The sequence below is a fragment of the Dendrobates tinctorius genome, unplaced genomic scaffold (genome assembly GCF_039654945.1).
Source record: "Dendrobates tinctorius isolate UK_male_01 unplaced genomic scaffold, ASM3965494v1 ptg000250l, whole genome shotgun sequence".
Lineage (NCBI taxonomy): Eukaryota > Metazoa > Chordata > Amphibia > Anura > Dendrobatidae > Dendrobates > Dendrobates tinctorius.
Genome location: NW_027361917.1, coordinates 4,524,506 through 4,543,127, shown reverse-complemented (window position 1 = coordinate 4,543,127; position 18,622 = coordinate 4,524,506). Strand labels below are relative to the sequence as shown.

Sequence of the window (18,622 nt, the reverse complement as noted above, 5' to 3'; positions counted from 1 at the left end):
ATCCAGAAACGCCAGTCCAGCGGATGAATATTTTTGCATTAATGCCATTTGAATGGTTTATGTTAAATAAAGCACTTTTTATTTCTTTGTAATAAGTTTAGACATTATCATTGAAACAGACCAGGAAAATACCCAGGAGTTTGTATGTTCTCCCAGTGTTTGTGTTAGTTTGACAGTAAATGGCTTCACCCAACCACTAACCATGAGTGGAGAAAAAGTTTTGGTGTTATCATTCATATTGTCTGAAACAGGCCAAGAAAGCAAAAATTCTGCAGGGGAATGTAAACTTTTGTGCACAACTGTGTTTATATTTTTAGGTCCTAGGGTTTTGTTTTTTTTTTTTATTAGATTTGATAGACAATGCAGACTTGGTTTTCATTATTCAGACTTTAAAAGGCTGGAAGGACATGGGGAGGGGTTGGGGGGGGGGGGGGGGGGGTCGAAAGTTTTCCCAAGTATACTATTCAGCTGAGTGCCAGGTATGCTGTACACTGGTTGTGCGAGTTATATGGAGAAAGCAAGGTTTTTTGCATTAGAAAGGATATATCTTTCATATATGGAGCGAGCTCTGTCCACCTCCTTGTACCGAAGTTCAAAATTGATGAAGGAATGCCAGGCTTGTTCTTCAGGCTGCCACTCCATCCAGCGCTCAAACACTTGCCTTGTTCCAGCCACGTTGCCCAACATCTCCTCCATGTAAGTGTATTTATACCTTTATAACAAGATATGAAATGTGGTACATTGAGGTCACAAGTCAAAAACTGTTTGAACACAGTGGTCTTCAGGGTAGATTGCTTACCAGAACTGGTTGACTCTGGGAAGGATGGTGATGGCTCTATCCCAGATGTTACGTGCATGGTTAACCAGGCGATTCTTCATCTCCATCTCGGCGTACTTGAGCCATAATGTGATATTCCGGTGATCGACGTCTAAGGCGCGTTCGTATATAGATCGTGCTCTATGGAGGCAAAAACAACAAATCCTCATACTGAGAGAGTAAAGGTAAAAAGAGCATTATGTCCAACAACAGTCAGGGCAGGAGGCAAATTACTAGCCAGAATCACTACTATACAAGGGTTCACAGTCACATCACTGCTTAGAGAAGCACTCCCTGTAAAACTTTTATTGGTCAAATCTATGGAAATGTATTAGTGTAGTATAAGTGCAGGAACTTTCTCACTGATCCCTGCCTCCCCTAGTTTCCACTGCGGCTCCACTTCTGGCACATATGATGGTCATTCCGACTTGCCGGCTCGCACTGGGCTCCGTGTGTGAGCTGGAAGTCACTTTGGTAATGTAAGCCTAGGTAGCCTCGTTACAATGTTCCATACACTCACATTGCAAAAGTGACTCCATGGACCTCAGTGTGAGCCAGAGAGTCAGAAGAGCCATCAAGCAACTCAGGAGCTGTGCTGGAAACTGGCGAAGACACACATTCACACAGGTTTATCCAGTAAAAACGTGACTGAGACTGCTTCTTTGCGAGCGATTACATAACCAATGCCCACGTGGGTCCAGGAAGGGGCTGTTCAACTGGACGACTCGAGAACATAGCGACCCTGGTGATCAGGTGTCAGGCGCATCAGATTTTTAAATTCTGACCTTCATCAAATAATCTGTCAAGCAGCGTATCGGACATATTCTGTGGGTCAATGCATAAATGTATATATTTTTATGCTTTATTACTTTTGCACAGGAAAACTTTATTTTTGGGTTGTCGCACTCTGAGAGCAACAGCTTTTACATTTTCATGTGTACAGAGCTGTAAGGGCTTGCTTTTTGCATAATTGGTACCATCTTGGGGCATTTATTATGACTTTCTGATGACAGTTCTTTTTGTGATGAATAAAAACAGCAATATTGGCAATTTTTTTTTTTTTAAAAAAAAAAAAAGAAAACCTCAGAAGTAATGTTGGGACCAAAATAATCAGTTTTGTTAGGGTGATTTAGGGTCTTTAGGGTTACCAAAGTTGAGCGGGGGCACCATATCGTCAACAACTAGGGTGCCAACCTCGGCAGTCAGGAAGGGACACATTAGGGCCTATTAGGGCGAGTGCATTCACCTTCCTTTGATAAAAAAAATTTGTGTGTGTCAATTTTTGGGCACTGTTTGAAGCCCTACATCACCCAGGGTTTTTTTTAGAACTTTCTAAAAAACTTTTTTTTTTTTTTTTTTTAAAGTGAATTAAAGGTTATATTTTAGGGGTTTACCAATTTATTGTGCTTTCTTGGTTTGATCCTGATTATTTTGGTCTCTACAGTCATGGCCAAAAGTTTAGAGAATGACACATTAATTTTTACAAAGTCTACTGCTTCATTTTTTCTAATGGCAATTTGCATATACTCCAGAATGTTATAAAGAGTGATCAGCTTAACAGCAATTACTTGCAAAGTCAATATTTGCCTAGAAAATGAACTTTATCCCCCAAAACACATTTCAACATCATTGCAGCCCTGCCTTAAAAGGACCAGCTAACATCGTTTCAGTGATTGCTCCATTAACACAGGTGTGGGTGTTGATGAGGACAGGGCTAGAGATCAATCTGTCATGATTAAGTAAGAATGACACCACTGGACACTTTAAAAGGAGGCTGGTGCTTGGCATCATTGTTTCTCTTCTGTTAACCATGGTTATCTCTAAAGAAACCTGTGCAGTCATCATTGCACTGCACAAAAATGGCCTAACAGGGAAGAGTATCGCAGCTAGAAAGATTGCACCTCAGTCAACAATCTATCGCATCATCAAGAACTTCAAGAAGAGAGGTTCCCTTGTTGCCAAAAAGGCTCCAGGGCACCCAAGAAAGACCAGCAAGCGCCAGGACAGTCTCTTAAAAGTGTTTCAGCTGCGGAATTGGGCTCCCAGCAGTGCAGAGCTTGCTCAGGAATGGCAGCAGGCAGGTGTGAGTGAATCTGCACGCACTGTGAGGCGGAGACTCTTGGAGCAAGGCCTGGTCTCAAGGAGGGCAGCAAAGAAGCCATTTCTCTCCAGAAAAAACATCATGGACAGACTGATATTCTGCAAGAGATACAGGGAGTGGACTGCTGAGGACTGGGGTAAAGTCATTTTCTCTGATGAATCCCCTTTTCGATTGTTTGGGACATCTGGAAAACGGCTTATTCGGAGAAGACCAGGTGAGAGCTACCACCAGTCTTGTCTCATGCCAACTGTCAAGCATCCTGAAACCATTCATGTGTGGGGTTGATTGTCAGCCAAGGGAATGGGCTCTCTCTCAGTCTTGCCTAAAAACACAGCCATGAATAAAGAATGGTACCAGAATGTCCTCCAAGAGCAACTTCTCCCAACCGTCCAAGAGCAGTTTGGCGATCAACAATGCCTTTTTCAACATGATGGAGCACCTTGCCATAAAGCAAAGGTGATAACTAAATGGCTCAGGGAACAAAACATAGAGATTTTGGGACCATGGCCTGGAAACTCCCCAGATCTTAATCCCATTGAGAACTTGTGGTCAATCATCAAGAGACGGGTAGACAAACAAAAACCTTCAAATTCAGACAAAATAAAAGCATTGATTTTGCAAGAATGGACTGCTATCAGTCAGGATTTGATCCAGAAGTTGATTGAGAGCATGCCAGGGAGAATTGCTGAGGTCCTGAAGAAGAAGGGTCAACACTGCAAATATTGACGTGCTGCATTAACTCATTCTAACTGTCAATATAACCTTTTGTTACTCATAATATGATTGCAATTATATTTCTGTATGTGATAAAAACATCTGACAAATACACAAAAACCAGAGGGCAGCAGATCATGTGAAAATATAATATTTGTGTCATTCTCTAAACTTTTGGCCATGACTGTACATTGCTTCTGAGGTTTTCTTTTTTGAATAGTATGGCTGGTTTCATGTCAGGACCCATCGATACAAAGAAATGGCTAGATGATGCAAGAGAAGTTTTTTCGGAAGCTGAGTCGTCTTAATGTCCTCTGCGGGTCCCTCTCTCAAAACACTGTTTTCAGAGCTTCTGGAGACTTTTAAGGAGAATATCAAATCCTGGTGGGAGGTACAATCATTAGAAAATTATATTAAACAAAAAATTGTCTCACGTGGGCTTAGGATTCATTTGACGCCAGCCCTTAGATGTAGAACAACAACATTGCTCACCAAGTGGGAGGAGGAACTTACTCTCTCTTCATTGCGTCTTATGCAGGTATAACTAGATGAGGAAACTCTAGAGAGAACTTCTCTGAAAGTGAAAGAACTCACAGAGAACATTCTAAAATTTAAAACAGCTACAGTTTTTTTCCACAAAAGAAGAAAATCTAAAAATTTCGGTGGAAAAATATCAACTCTATATTAAAGAGAGAAAGCATAAACGCTTTTTGAGAGATACCACAGAATTTAAGGAAAAGAGGGCATATCCTGCTTTGGGTAATAAGAACACCCAAACGGATATTTCCTCTTCGGAGATTGAATGCTCAGATGCAGAAGGGAGTGCTAAGTACTCCACATCAAGACCATATTATGGGAATAGAGGGCAGGGTCGGAGAGGTGGTTTTAAAAGATGGCAAGAAACAGATCGCTTTTATGCAAGAACCTATATAAAATCACAAGAGACCCCCACCCCCACAAACGCAAATCAACCCTCTTCCTCGGCCTGCTCATCATCATCTTTTTTTAGAAACAAAAGGTTTCGCCCCATACAAACTCCGGGAACAGACAAATCAAACGACCCACAAATGAACATACATATGGTAGAAGGGGTGGCTGGGCTAGATGACAATCAAATTATAAATCTATCATCTTATATTCTGTCTGATGCGGAGAAGAGGGTCCTAAATAGGGGTCTTTTGCTTGTTCCGACCACCAGATTTGATCCCTTTGAGTGGATTAAAGATATTAATGTATTTACAAGGAAACAAATGGAAATTTTTTGTCGCTTTGAATGATAAAGCTAAGTGCCAGCAGCTAGGCATTTCAATTGATGAACTTCCTGAGCTCCTTTTGGCAGATCTAGCAGAGGAGGGACAACGTGAAATGAGGGAAGGCCCCTTTTCTAACTGAAAGCCGAAAAGTACCAAAATGCCTCCTATGAGTGAGACAGGGCGCATTGACATTTTTTTACAGTTGGTTTCAGATGAGATTCATAAAATTGATCCAAAAGTGGAACATACGTTGCCGAATCTCCCGTATCGTGAGAGGAAAGCACTTGAGGGACTTCGTAACGAACAGATTATAGTGAAACCCTCTGATAAAGGGGGTAACACTGTAATTCTGAATAGGGATAGCTATATTGAAATGTGTCTCTCTTCTATCTGATCAATCAACTTATGAGGTACTCAAGGTAGATCCGACTAAGGAATATAGTCTTGGATTATCAAAAATGTTGAAGGATGCTCTGGAATCAAGACTGATCTCGAGAAATGAATTTAATTTCCTGTTGCCTAAATGTCCTATGGTTGCGACATTCTACGCACTGCCCAAAATACACAAGGGCATCAGTCCCTTGAAGGGGAGACCGATAGTCTCTGGGATTGATGCCTTGTGTCAAAACTCGAGTGTATATTTGGACAAAGTACTGAGACCATTTGTGCTGACCCTTCCCTCCTACCTTAGGGATACAATGGATCTCCTTAAACTAGAAGGAGTATCAGTGGAATCGGACACTATACTGGCTACCATTGATGTGGAGGCTTTGTATAGTAGTATAAAACATACTGAAGGTCTGAAAGCTGTGGAATATTTCCTGAAAGGTAGGGGAGTACATATGGGAGCACATAATAAGTTCATACTTAGACTGCTGGAATATGTACTCTGCCACAATTATTTTCTATTTAATGGCAGATACTTCCACCAACTCAGGGGCACTGCGATGGGGAGCCCTTGCACCCCTACTTATGCTAACTTGCTCCTGGGTTGGTGGGAGAACACAATGGTCTTTAATGACGAGGATGTCGTCTGGTCTCTGAGGATTTTATTCTGGGGACGTTATATTGATGACATCCTCGTCTTATGGGCAGGCAGCAGGGAATCGTTTGGGTCCTTTGTTAACTCTCTCAATGACAACAAAATAGGTCTGTTCTTTACACACGAGGTGGGGGGTGAATGTATTACTTTTTTGGATATTAACATCTCTATCTCCAAGGATGGTTCTTTAAAAACATCCCTGCATTGTAAACCCACGTCGACGAACAGCCTTCTGAGATGGGAGAGTCACCACCCCCCTCCATTGAAACGAGGTATCCCCAGGGGGCAGTTCCTACGTGTGAAGAGGAATTGTTCTGACTGGGGTGACTTTGAGGTACAATCAAAGGATCTGTGGGGCAGGTTCAGAAGCAGGGGTTACCCTGTAAAAGTTCTGGAACCTGCCTATAATATGGCCAAACAAACAAGGAGGTCATTGTTACTGGTCCCCAGAGAAAGGGAGAACCCTAACGATTTGACAAGACTTATTGGTACGTTCGATGATCAGTCGGGGAAGGTTATGGAGATCCTCAAAAAACATTGGGCAATCCGAAGAACTGATTGTGACATTTGTGATCTGATCACCCCAAGACCCTCGGTTACCTACAGGAGGGGAAAATCAATTAAGGATCAGGTGGTCAAAAGCCATCTTGAACCAGTAAAGAAGGAAGGTACTTGGTTGCAGAATAGGGCCGTTGGTACTAGGGCTGTGGAGTCGGAGTTAGTTTTGGTTGGAGTCGGAAGAAATGTACCGACTCCAGCTTTAAAAAAAATGTATTAATATTTCATAATTGAACTTTCATATGAATTTTATAAATGTTACTCAAATATATATGTCCTATCAAACTATGAACAACAGTGATAAGCAGTTCTGCTGGAGATAGAGACATTTCTTACTTCTTGTGTGTCACTGTTCTCCACTGCCCTTATCTAATCTTATACTTGGTTAACCTAATGCTGCCCCAACCCCCCTACTTACAATGTATGAAACTGAAAGTGAAAATGTGTTGCAAATTCTTAGTAGTAAAGCTCCTCCTCTAGACTAGATCATACTAGGTGTGCGTCTTCCAAGCATCTCACAGCTGCCTGCTACTCAGAAGAGGAAGACTGTAAGAAGTATTATCCTTTCAACAAACTTTGCATCAGTTAACTGTGAGTACATGAGGAATAATAACAGTATTACTGACCACTATATCAGTTGTACGACCTGGCAATAATTTTGTACAATTGTTTTTAGGAAAAACAATTGTCATTTGGATTGTGAATGCAGAATTAAAAACCTGAGAATGTCAAAGAAGCATCACATTAAATCAGCTGTATTTGAACATTTCACCATCACTCAAGATAGAAAACATTATGTCTGTCAGTGTATGACAAATGATCCAGACGAAAACAAATGCTGTGAAGCCAAGATGAGTGCATATTCAGGCAAAGATAAAAATGCTCCTACCAGAGCTTCTAATCTAAAGAGACATTTACAGCGCTTTCATCCAGAAGTACTGAAAGCAGTGGATGAGAAAGACTGCATCCAAACCAATGAACCAGTGCCAAGCTCTTCCAGCCAAACAAAGGAGCAGAGAACTTTGCAGCCATCAGTTGCAAGATATTTTGTCAGTGACAAAGTTACTGTGACAATGACAGTAGATACATTTAAAAAACAGATCATAGAGCTTGTTGTAAAGGATAGTGTGCCTATTTCATTATTTTCACGACCAGCTTTTATGTGTTTGAATGGGGAAATGGCCCACAAGCTTGGTGTTTCTCTGGAGAGAGAGAGTATTAGAAAATTAGTAATCGAAGAAGCTTTTAAACAAAAGGAAGAACTCTCAAGGGACGCTTTCTGTTTCTTAAAATGGATGCCTGCACACGTCACAGAGTGAACTATTTTGCCATCAATGTCCAATTTGTTTGTGACAAAAATGAAATAGTTACCAAGACATTGGCAGTAAAAGACACCAAAGCTCATCACACCAGTGAGTTTCTCCAGGTCTTGGTGGAAAAGGTTCTGCAAGACTATGAACTTAAAAAAGAGCAAGTTCTTTCTGTCGTAACTGACAATGCTTCAAATAATATAAGTACTATTAAGCTAATGAATGAGTGTAATGATGGTGACCAGCAGCTAGAAGAACATTCTGGGTCCACAGACACAGAAATGTTTGAAATAGAGGAACACAGTATTGTAACTGAGGAGCAAACTGAAGTTGCTTCAGATGAACAGCAACATGATAGTTTAGATGATCTTGTTGAAACTGTGTCAATATGTTCTTTCATTCATCACATGCGCTGTGTTGTGCATACGCTACAGCTGGCTATAAGAGACAGTCTGCAAGATGGACATGCTGCTGCACTGATTGGCAAGGTGAGAAATTTGGCTACTGTTGCCAGAACCCCTAAAGTTGACTCAATTCTGAAGAGACGTGCTGGAAAAGGGGCAATTATTGATCAAGCCACACGATGGGGCAGTACTTACTTAATGATTCAGAGCTTGGTTGAACTGAAAACCTTTCTTGTAGACATGGCTAACCCTCAACTGACGCTAAATGAAAGTCAGTGGAATCAGGTGACTGAGCTGGAAAAATTGCTAGAGCACCCATTTACAGTGACTAAAAAATTACAAGCAGAGGACTTATCTCCAGGTATTTTCTTAAAGGAGTGGAAGAACCTGATGTTTCGCCTGTCCCAAAGAGGAGGGTTAATTGCAAGTGGCATTGCTACATCAATGAAACGGAGAGAGGAGCTACTATTACAAAATAACATTCTTTTGGCAGCTGTTTATGTAGACCCAATGCATCGGATTCTTATAGATGATCAACAGCTAAGTAAAGGAAAAGAAGCTCTGTTTGAAATAGCAGTAAGGATGAAAGGGTTGCAGAACAGTCAGGAGGAACAAGAAGAATTTGGTCGTCCTGCCACATCTTCACCCTCATCTTCAACTGATGAAGAATTTAATTTCGAAACATATTTGGATCACAAGGACTGTGCAAAGCGTTCCCGCATAGAAGAGTCATCCCCATCAAGGAACACAGCCAGTACATTTCAGCAGAATTTTTCATGTGCACTAAAAGAAATTGAGAAATTTGACCGTTCATCAAAAATAACAGTGCAACAAGCGATTCCTCTGTATCCTGACATTGTCAGAGATGTTGCCCGAGTGGTTACTGCTTTGCCACCAACACAAGTTAGTGTAGAGAGGTTGTTCTCTGCTCTCAAAATAATTAGATCAGATTTGAGGGCATCCATGAAGGAGGATCTGACAGAGGCAATACTTTTTCTGAGGACAAATTTATAGATTTCTTCTTATTAACTGCATAAAAGTGTTTATTGCATATTTACTTACAGTTTAGAAAAGTTTATAAAAGTTATTTGCTATATTCTAATTGTATTCTAATAAATGTAGTTTTTGCTCTGAGTGGTCTGATTACTTATATGATGGTGAGAAACTGAATAAGCACAATGTTTAATATTTTACAACAGTAAATCTGTTGTTATGAATTGGCAATTTATGAAGGAGTCGGAGTCGGAGCCGGAGTCGGAGTCGGAGCCTGATAAAATCCAGGAGTCGGAGTCGCAACTGTGGCTTACCGACTCCACAGCCCTGGTTGGTACATTCAGATGCGGCCACTGCAGCTTCTGTAAATTTGTATGTCCATCAAAAACATTTTCTAGTGCGCATACGAAGAGATCATACAATATGAATTGTTTTGCAAATTGTAAGACTACAGGAGTTGTCTATTTGTGCACCTGTACCTGTCCTCTCGACTATGTAGGTAAGACAAAGAGGGAACTGCGTATTCGTATTGGCAAACATCTGGGGGATATCAGACATAGCAGGGATACTCCACTTGCCCGTCATGTTAAAATGGTACATGGGGGGGATGAGAAACAAATTTCCTTCCGTGTAATTGAGAGGGTTCAGCCCACAGTGAGACAGGGGGATTGGGACAGGATGATCTTACAGTGTGAGACATGCTGGATTTTCTGACTTGAATCACAAAGCCCTAGTGACTTAAATGAACAGTTGAATTTTGTAAGCTATTTATAATGATGAGGTCTACTGACAGGTTCCAGCATAATTTCATATGATTATGTCTCCGTTTTTTGAGTCATGGCAATTTTGTCAAATATTTGTGTATATTATTTTCTTTTGGTTATGGGTACATACACGTGTTCTGTGGTTATTGGGACTATTTTAGTGATTTATATGATAGTATTATAAAAATAATACACATTTGTGGTTGTGTTTTTTTGTATGAGTATTATAAAATATGAAAAAATAATATACATATTTTGTTAAATCATTTTCTGATATATTGTCCTTTGAACGGAGGTACTCTAGCGGAGATTATTATGGACATAGTCCTGTTATATATTTTGTTCATGCTGAATATCTTTTGAACTCGAGTACATTAATGTCCTATATCGCTCTATCTGGGCGCTCATCTATATTCTGGAACGCATCTTGCGCTCCACTGACATCATTACAGGCCACTGATTTTTACATATTTATTGCTCCAGTCTGAGGCGCTTCCGCTTTGTGAAGCGCATTTGCATTCCATATCTGTGTTGACATGTGATCGGGAGTAACGGTGCACAGTAACCGCCCCATTTGTGACGTACTTCCGTCTGGTGGAGTGCCTTGTGCGCTCTATTCATCTGGCAACATGTGACCAGAAATGATGGTGTACACAGGCCAAAGGAATCTTCAAAGGACGGCGTCTCAGGTATAGAACATGCCGCACATTGCACTGCTCTTTCGGCCGGGGGGTGATGAGACCCCATTTGTCTTGCCCCGATGAACCCTCAATGACCAGGAGGGGGAAACGCGTCGGGCACTCTTTTTTTACATCAAAGGCTGATAAGTATCGATTTCTCTGTTGTTTGACAGATTGAATATGCATTGCAATAAGCTCTATACTAAATTTTTTTCTTTGCATCCATGGCTGATAAACAATTTTTTCTGGTTATGAATCGCAATATGCTTGATATCTACTAAATGTGGGGTGAGAAATAAGAGCCCTAATTTTTGCCATAGGATGTTATTTATATGTGCTGCAATAAGATATAAATGGACTATGAGGTCCTGTTTTATGCATACTTGTTTACCTGCACCGGGTGGGCTGCATTTGCTTTAGGTTAAAAATTGCTGTTGTTGCTGGGGTATATTAAGCCCTGTTGTTGCTTGGGTATATTAAGCCTAGCTTTCATATGAGACTGGATAAGGCCTGCTTCTTACATGCGTTTTTTAGGCATTAATTTTTATGCATATGGTCTGTTCTCTTTACAGCATACGTATTGCTTACTACGAGATAAGATATATGAGCTGCATTTTTTTACTCCGAGATAAGTTTCACTGAGCTTTTTTTTGACTATGAGATAAGTTTACAGCACTTCAGCACTTTTTATGAGACACATATTTAGGCTGTGTGCACACGCTGCAGATTTTGCTGCGGTTCCGGCCGCTGCGGATCCGCAGCAGTTTTTGCTGCGGTGTACAGTACCATGATTCCCTATGGGAATCAAACACCGCAATGCAGACGGTGCAGAATTTTCCGCGCGGATTATCTGCGGTTTTCAATCCGCAGAAAGAATTGACATGTCAATTCTTTCTGCGGATTCTGCTGCGGTTTGCCATCTCCTCCATTGAGGAGATGAAAAACCGCAGGGCAAAACCGCAGAGCAATCCGCAGGTATTTTGACCTGCGGATTTTACAAAATCCACGAGGATGAATCTGCACCTAAATCCGCAGCGTGTGCACACAGCCTTATGTCTACCCACTAGGGGCATTTTTTGTTGGGTATATTTGTGTATGTGTGGATTTTGTGCATCCCTTTTGTTGTTTTGTTAGGGTGATTTAGGGTCTTTAGGGTTACAGACGTTGAGCGGGGGCGCCATATCGTCAACAACTAGGGTGCCAACTTCCGCAGTCAGGAAGGGACACATTAGGGCCTATTAGGGTGAGTGCATTCCCCTTCCTTTGATCTAAAATTTTTATATGTGTCAATTTTTGGGCATTGTTTGAAGCCCTACATCACCCAGGTTTTTTAGAATTTTCTAAAAAAAATATTTAAAAAAAGTGAATTAAATGTTATATTTTAGGGGTTTACCAATTTATTGATCGCAATTTTTTTTTTTTTATTAGTGGCATTCATCATGAAGGATAAATACTTATTCAGTGTGGATCTTTATGAACAGTGTGGTATCAAACATGTGTCATTTTTGCATGTGATATGGTCCTTAGTCCCACAAGGGGACTTGAACATGCAAGCCTTTGACCACAGATGTAGTGCAGGGAAGTATCCAGGCTGTCAGTGTCAGATTGATAAGCAGCCTAGTAGACCTCATCTCTGGGGGGGGTGATCTAATGGCTGTAGTATATACACCAGACCCTGGGGCCAGTGTTAGACCGTCAATCACCATACAGTGATCACAGTGCAGGGGTGCCACGTGCTGACAAAGGGAGCGTTCTTCGCTCCCAAATTCCTTGCACTGATTACTCTGCACATATGTCTCCTAATCTAATAGATGACACAGGTGTAGGACACACGACTGTCAGCACAGAATGACTGTTCAAACTAAGTACAAAGCTCGGTGGTTCATGGCGGGGCTAATAATTTAAATTCACCTTCCCAGCTGTTAGTGGGAAACAGATCTGGGTTCCTAGACCCAAAGGGAGGAGACAGATGGAAAACAAGCAGGTGGGAAGGTGTATATAAACGATTGGCCTCCCATGATGCACCAAATGCCTGTGCTTGGTTTGATCAGTTATTCTGTGCTGACAAGAGTCCCTTTAAACTTCATTCTACAGGTGGATACGATAACAACAATACTTAGTTTATAGTTGCTTACTTTAGAACAAAACATCATGGTCACCATATTCACAGACCCATAACCCATTGTTGCATAGATATGTGGGTGCACATGACTTCTGCAGCTCCGTATCCCATGTTTGGTAGGAGGGATGTACGAACAGCGGCATTATCTTTTTACTGCTTTCATTGTGCAGGATCAACAATTTTATAATTTCACACTATGGGTGGATGCAATTACGGCAACTCAAATTTTCTTTATGTTTTACTACTTTTGCACAACAAAAATTATTATTTCTGGTCATTATGTTCTAAGAGCCATAACTTTTTTTTGAATTTTCCATATATAGAGATGCGAAGACTTGCGTTTTGTGCGACAAGCTCCAGAATTATTGGTACCATTTTAGGATACATATTTCATTTTTTTTCAGGTGGGATGGCCAAAAACAGCAAAACTAACGTTACTTTTGTATTTTTTCTTTTATTCGCTCATGTTGTAGGATGCATAATGAAATACGGTAGTTTTATAGCATGAGACGTTCTGGATTTGACGCCACCAAATAGGTGTCTTTATTAGGCATCGCATTAACCAGCTTGTCAGTGCTGGGCTTTATTCATGATTTTTGCTGTAAGCCAAAATCATTTTCATCATTTTTTTTTTTCTGTGCACGAGAAGATATCCCAAGCTTATCGCAACAAACATGAAAGTCAGACGGCGCATGATGTAGTCCAATGTTGTCAGAAACCCCTCGATTTGCATTGGTGAATTTGATGAGTAACTCGGTTCAAAATGAGACATGTCTCCAAGTTTTGGTGCAGACCACTCGGCCCAGCATTTTAAAACCTGCCTGTGGAAGGATCAATGTGACAGAACCCAGGGAACCATGATCCTGGTTGGAAAACTGCCTTGTTACAATCTAAGGGAAAATAGGCAGAGCGCATTAGGATGTGAAAATGGAAACCAATAAAGTCTGGGATCATGGACCCTCACCAATGACTTCAAGCTGTGTACTTACCTTTGAACCTCTTTTAGACTTTCCTCCCATTGTGCGTACTTTATCCAGTTACTAATAACAGTTCTGTTTTTCCTTATGTTATCTTCAAAGGTCTGAAAATGTAAAAAAAAAAAAGAAAAAAAACAGAAATATCAAAATTGCTGCATAATATCTTGCAGAAAGTAATACTATTATTATAGCGCCATTTATTCCATGGCGCTTTACATGTGAGGAGGGGTATACATAATACATTCAAGTACAGTAATCTTAAACAATACAAGTCACGACTGGTACAGGATGAGAGAGGACCCTGCCTATGAGGGCTCACAATCTACAAGGGATGGGTGAGGATACAGTAGGCGAGGGTAGAGCTGGTCGTGCAGCGGTTTGGTGGATCGGTGGTTACTGCAAGTTGTAGGCTTGTCGGAAGAGGTAGGTCTTCAGGTTATTTTTGAAGGTTTTCATGGTAGGCGAGAGTCTGATATGTTGTGGTAGAGAGTTCCAGAGTAGGGGGGATGTGCGGGAGAAATCTTGTATGCGATTGTGGGAAGAGGAGATAAGAGGGGAGTACAGAAGGAGATCTTGTGAGGATCGGAGGTTTCGTGCAGGTAAGTACCGGGAGACTAGGTCACAGATGTACGGAGGACTCAGGTTGTGGATGGCTTTGTATGTCATGGTTAGGGTTTTGAACTGGAGTCTTTGGGTAATGGGGAGCCAGTGCAGGGATTGACAGAGGGGAGAGGCCGGGGAATAGCGGAGGGACAGGTGGATTAGTCGGGCAGCAGAGTTAAGAATAGATTGCAGGGGTGCGAGAGTGTTAGAGGGGAGGCCATAGAGCAGGAGGTTGCAGTAGTCAAGGCGGGAGATGATGAGGGCATGGACTAGGGTTTTTGCAGATTCTTGGTTGAGGAATGTACAGATCCGTGAAATATTCTTGAGTTGATGTAATACATTATGCATACAGTATACATAAGTAATACATTATGCTTTGTATATATGACCGTAAAGTGTGCTCCCAAACACCTCAATAGATTAAAGTCTACACCCTACATTAAAACCGTAGATATATGATAAACTGGTGTATAGCATAGTGGCTCCCAAGATGCTGTCTAATGGGATATAGGTAATGTGAAATCCCTGCCTGATCAGAGGTTAAGGCTGCTGTTAAGTGTTCCTGATTATCTTTTCCACAGCTCTGTGCGCACGGGTTGGCTGTAGCATATAGCACAAGCTCAGCTGGAAGTCAGTGCAGGGTGATAAAAAATACCTTATGAGAAAGACTAAAACATCAAGCAACTAAATACTGGGGGGGGGGGGGGAAGAGAAAAATTATGATCAGCCGCAGATATGGAGGAAAGAGAGCCTCAGAAAAGTGCTAATTCCATGGATGGTTGGAATAGTGATCCCTCTTAGGGAAGAATCTTAAAGTATTATTCCTATGCTCTTTTAAAGCTAAAATGGCACAGTTAGAAAAAAAGGGAATGATCCAGCTTCCAAAAATAATCCAAAACAAAGCTTTGAGAAAAAAAACATTTCACTGTTCGAAACGCATTGCTGTTGATATGTGGGGTCTGTCCGCTACTCTCTGTTTTTAATATGCTACAATAAATTTTGGATTATTTTTGGAAGCTGGATTATTTCCTTTATTTTCCTGATTATCTGCATGTAATGACTACACGCACCACATGCCAATGCAAGTGAGCTGGTTTTCCTTTTGAAAATGGCACAGTTACTTGTCATTAAAAATCCTCTCAAGAAAAACGTTCTCAAGACCGGAGAGAATTTTTAGGTTTATTGCATGTCGCCTAAGTTATCAGTCACCACTTACAGCCCAGCTTTGGTAATCAAATCTTCACAGTGCTCACAACCTTTCTCCACTGGAGCTTGAGTGCGCTGCTCTGAAGCTGAGCAGATCGCTGGAGTGCACTGATCGCTCCTACTACAGGTCAACTCCAATGCTATAGAGGTAGAGCTGCCTCATACAGCAACAGTGCAGAGCGACCCGTGTGTGCCAGCGGGGTAACAACGCTGCTGATCTGAACTGTCAATCAAACTGGAGTGCCTCGCTCATTGCAAGGCATGAGGCTGGGAAGCTGTGCGCTCCTGCAGGAGAAGATGTGACAACCCCTTTAAGCCGTGCCACATGGTACTTACCTTTCTTTTTCTTAACTTGTAGTCATTGAGTTCCTCTTCATCTGTGATCTTCTGCTTGGGCGGAGGTGGCAGTAACTCAAGTTCTCTCTCTTTGGCTTCTCTAAGCAACTGCTCTGCAGTTATCTGCACTTCAGCCGGGGCTTTATTTTTGACCTATGAAGAGAATGGATGTGTTAACTGCATGATGCACATACATAGTGTACATACACACACCTGACACTGGCTGCACCTAATCACATTACTGGCAGAAGGACTACAAGTAGCAGCTTAAGGCCCCTACACACAGACTAATGTCGATGAAATGTGCCAACAGTGTAACGTGTACGGGGGCACCGGCCGACTGATGGTTGGGAGAGATGTTGACTGCAGACCACAGACCTCATTGTTCTCCCTGAAATACGAAGCCAGTCAGCGACTTTCTGACAGAGAACAAGACCGCGCGCTCGTCTATGAGACAATCGGCTGAGACTGCTGTCAGTCGAGTGATTGTCTGAAGCATCGCTCTGCTGCTGGCCATCCATTATGCTTGGGGACTATTAGGCAATGTTCACACGTTGCATTTTTGCTGGATTTTTTGTTTTTGCAAGTTAAAAGCAGTGTTTTACAGTACCAGCAAAGGCAATGAGATTTCAGAACTCTCGTGCACGCTCTTTGGTTTTATTTTCCTGACTGAATTGGAAATTTGCAGCATGTCACCTCGTTCAGTGGTTTTTCACCCATAGAAAGCAATGGGTGCAAAAAACGCTGGTATCAGGTTTTGCTGCATTTTTGGTACAGAAAACTTGGGAACAACATTAACTAAAGTGTCCCGGCATCAAAAACACAGCAATACCTGCTTCTTTACTACCGAGAGAGCAGGTTTTCCCTGCAGAAAAAAAAAAGAGTAGCAAAAACACAATGTGTGAACATAGCCTAAGAGGAAGGTTTTGTTCGCCACCTGTTGGTTTAAATGGAGAAGCAATATATAGCCTGTAGGTCTGGTGAGAACCGATGAGGACAGGAGGACCCGGCTACACCTCCCTCACAAGACTCGGAGTCCATTTCCACTGACTTCTATGGGCCCCGATGGCGCCATCTAATATGTGACTGCTCTCCAGACTGTGGCGGTGACCGGAGCTCAGGGTGGTCCGAACATTACATCGTCCCTGAGCTGCGAGGAAACTTCTGACACATCGGAAGACAGATCAGAGGACTCGACTGCAGGGGTCCGGGCACTGAGACCCCCGGGGCCGCTCTCCTCCAGCTCTGACCACACTTTCCTGTGAGCCGTCTGCAGCCGCAGAGGAGGGAGACGCTTTAGCCCCTCTTCCCCTGATCGCCGGGGTCTTACTTCCCGGACCCCCCATCAGGTAAAGCGTCCAACGTCTCGCACAGATGTCTTATATACCGATCACACAGATTTCCCCATAGCCGCTGCCATGGCGACACTGCCGGTATATAGGGGCTATTATGAGTCACTGCGCCCCCTGCTGTTTCTGTTTGGCCTTATCATGCTGGGAGTTCTGGTTCCACAGGCTGGCACCATTAACCTCCTCCCTGCCATCTTATTTCTCACAGCCACTGGGTCCGGCACACAAGGGGTGCTAGCACTCTCCCGGGCACAGCTGCAGACTGTCCTCACTACTATCTGCTCCCTCTACAGACCTTGGCCACTTTCGGGATCCGCTGTTTCCCTGCCGCCGTGGAAGCCATGGTGCCTGCACTTCAGCGCGGAACCTCCGGGGACACAACACACGGGAACGTTACGCATTCACGTACATCCGAACGTGATGACGGCAGAACGCCCTAACACTAGAGGCAGAAGTGTTCCCTGGCTTCCTTCTGCTTACCGTGCTGTTAGAACCTCGCTTGGACGCTATTGTCTCCGAGAAAATGGCCGCCGGCCCTCCATTTATTTGCATGCACGGCCATGTTCTTGGAGACCAAGTTATAGCGCAATGACTAGAGGCTGGTGACGTCAGGTCAGTTTCTATAGCAACCAAACAGCGCGTCCTGTCCAGTGTCGATAGGGTCAGCGCCGGAATCACATCGCTTTGGAGTCCAGTGTGAGGAGCCGGGTAGCAGGTGAGACCACTGCTATCTGACGTGTAGTGTTCGGCCATGGAGATGCTGGGACTTGTTGTACCCCCTGGCAGCATTGTTCTGTATTATGGTGGCACTATGAAGGGGCAGACATCAGTGCGTGCTATTTAGCACACTTCTCCAGCTGTGGCCCGGCGTCTGCTGTGCACAGTTCACCAGGGGCGCTTTCCTATACAGCTTGATGGTTTTTGTACAATGGCGCCATATCCCAGGCGCCCGGCATTCATCAATGCGGTGACAATGGCGGGGACGATACTGATGAGGGTACACAGCGGGGACAGACACACAGCGCACTCCGCCTGCCCTTATCCAGAGAAATCAGTTATCTATAAATATAAAATTATACACTGATGTCTTCTGCTTGTCCGACATTCATCCGTGGGAAGTGAGAGCGCAGTAATGGCCGCTGATTGGCTGCAGGCCTCATGTGACATAACACGACACTGTCACACAGACCCCCGGAGACCCCACAGCGCTGGATGACGCCGGGGGGCGAGGTGAGTATCTGGCATCTTTATTTTACAGTGGGGACTGCTTCATCTCATTAGGGGGTGTCCTGATAAGGGAACAAGCCCTTTAATTACAGAATAAAATACATAATATATAAAACGATCACCTGATGTGACATCCCGGACAGGTGACGTGATTACAGCTAGCCAA

General features: G+C 42.8%; 2 protein-coding genes across 4 annotated transcripts in view; one reads left to right on the top strand and one right to left on the bottom strand.

Annotated features, from left to right (window-relative positions):
• CRNKL1 (crooked neck pre-mRNA splicing factor 1) overlaps positions 1–17,689 on the bottom strand; it is a 36,324-nt gene extending 18,635 nt beyond the window's left edge. The window contains exons 1-5 of the mRNA XM_073557424.1: positions 17,525–17,689; positions 15,881–16,033; positions 13,748–13,839; positions 800–958; positions 546–712 (exon numbers count right to left, since the gene is read on the bottom strand). Coding sequence (XP_073413525.1) covers positions 546–712; positions 800–958; positions 13,748–13,839; positions 15,881–16,033; positions 17,525–17,572 — 619 coding nt within the window. The 5' untranslated portion in view covers positions 17,573–17,689. The remainder of the gene's footprint in view (positions 1–545; positions 713–799; positions 959–13,747; positions 13,840–15,880; positions 16,034–17,524) is intronic.
• The window catches only part of CFAP61 (cilia and flagella associated protein 61), a 439,348-nt gene continuing 437,818 nt past the window's right edge, over positions 17,093–18,622 (top strand). Inside the window, exon 1 of one of the 3 annotated variants that reach the window (XM_073557422.1) lies at positions 17,093–17,229. The gene's annotated coding sequence lies outside the window, so the exon portion shown is untranslated. Of the gene's footprint in view, positions 17,230–17,824; positions 17,945–18,622 lie in introns of those variants that run through there. The other 2 variants (XM_073557423.1, XM_073557421.1) reach the window with 2 other exon arrangements.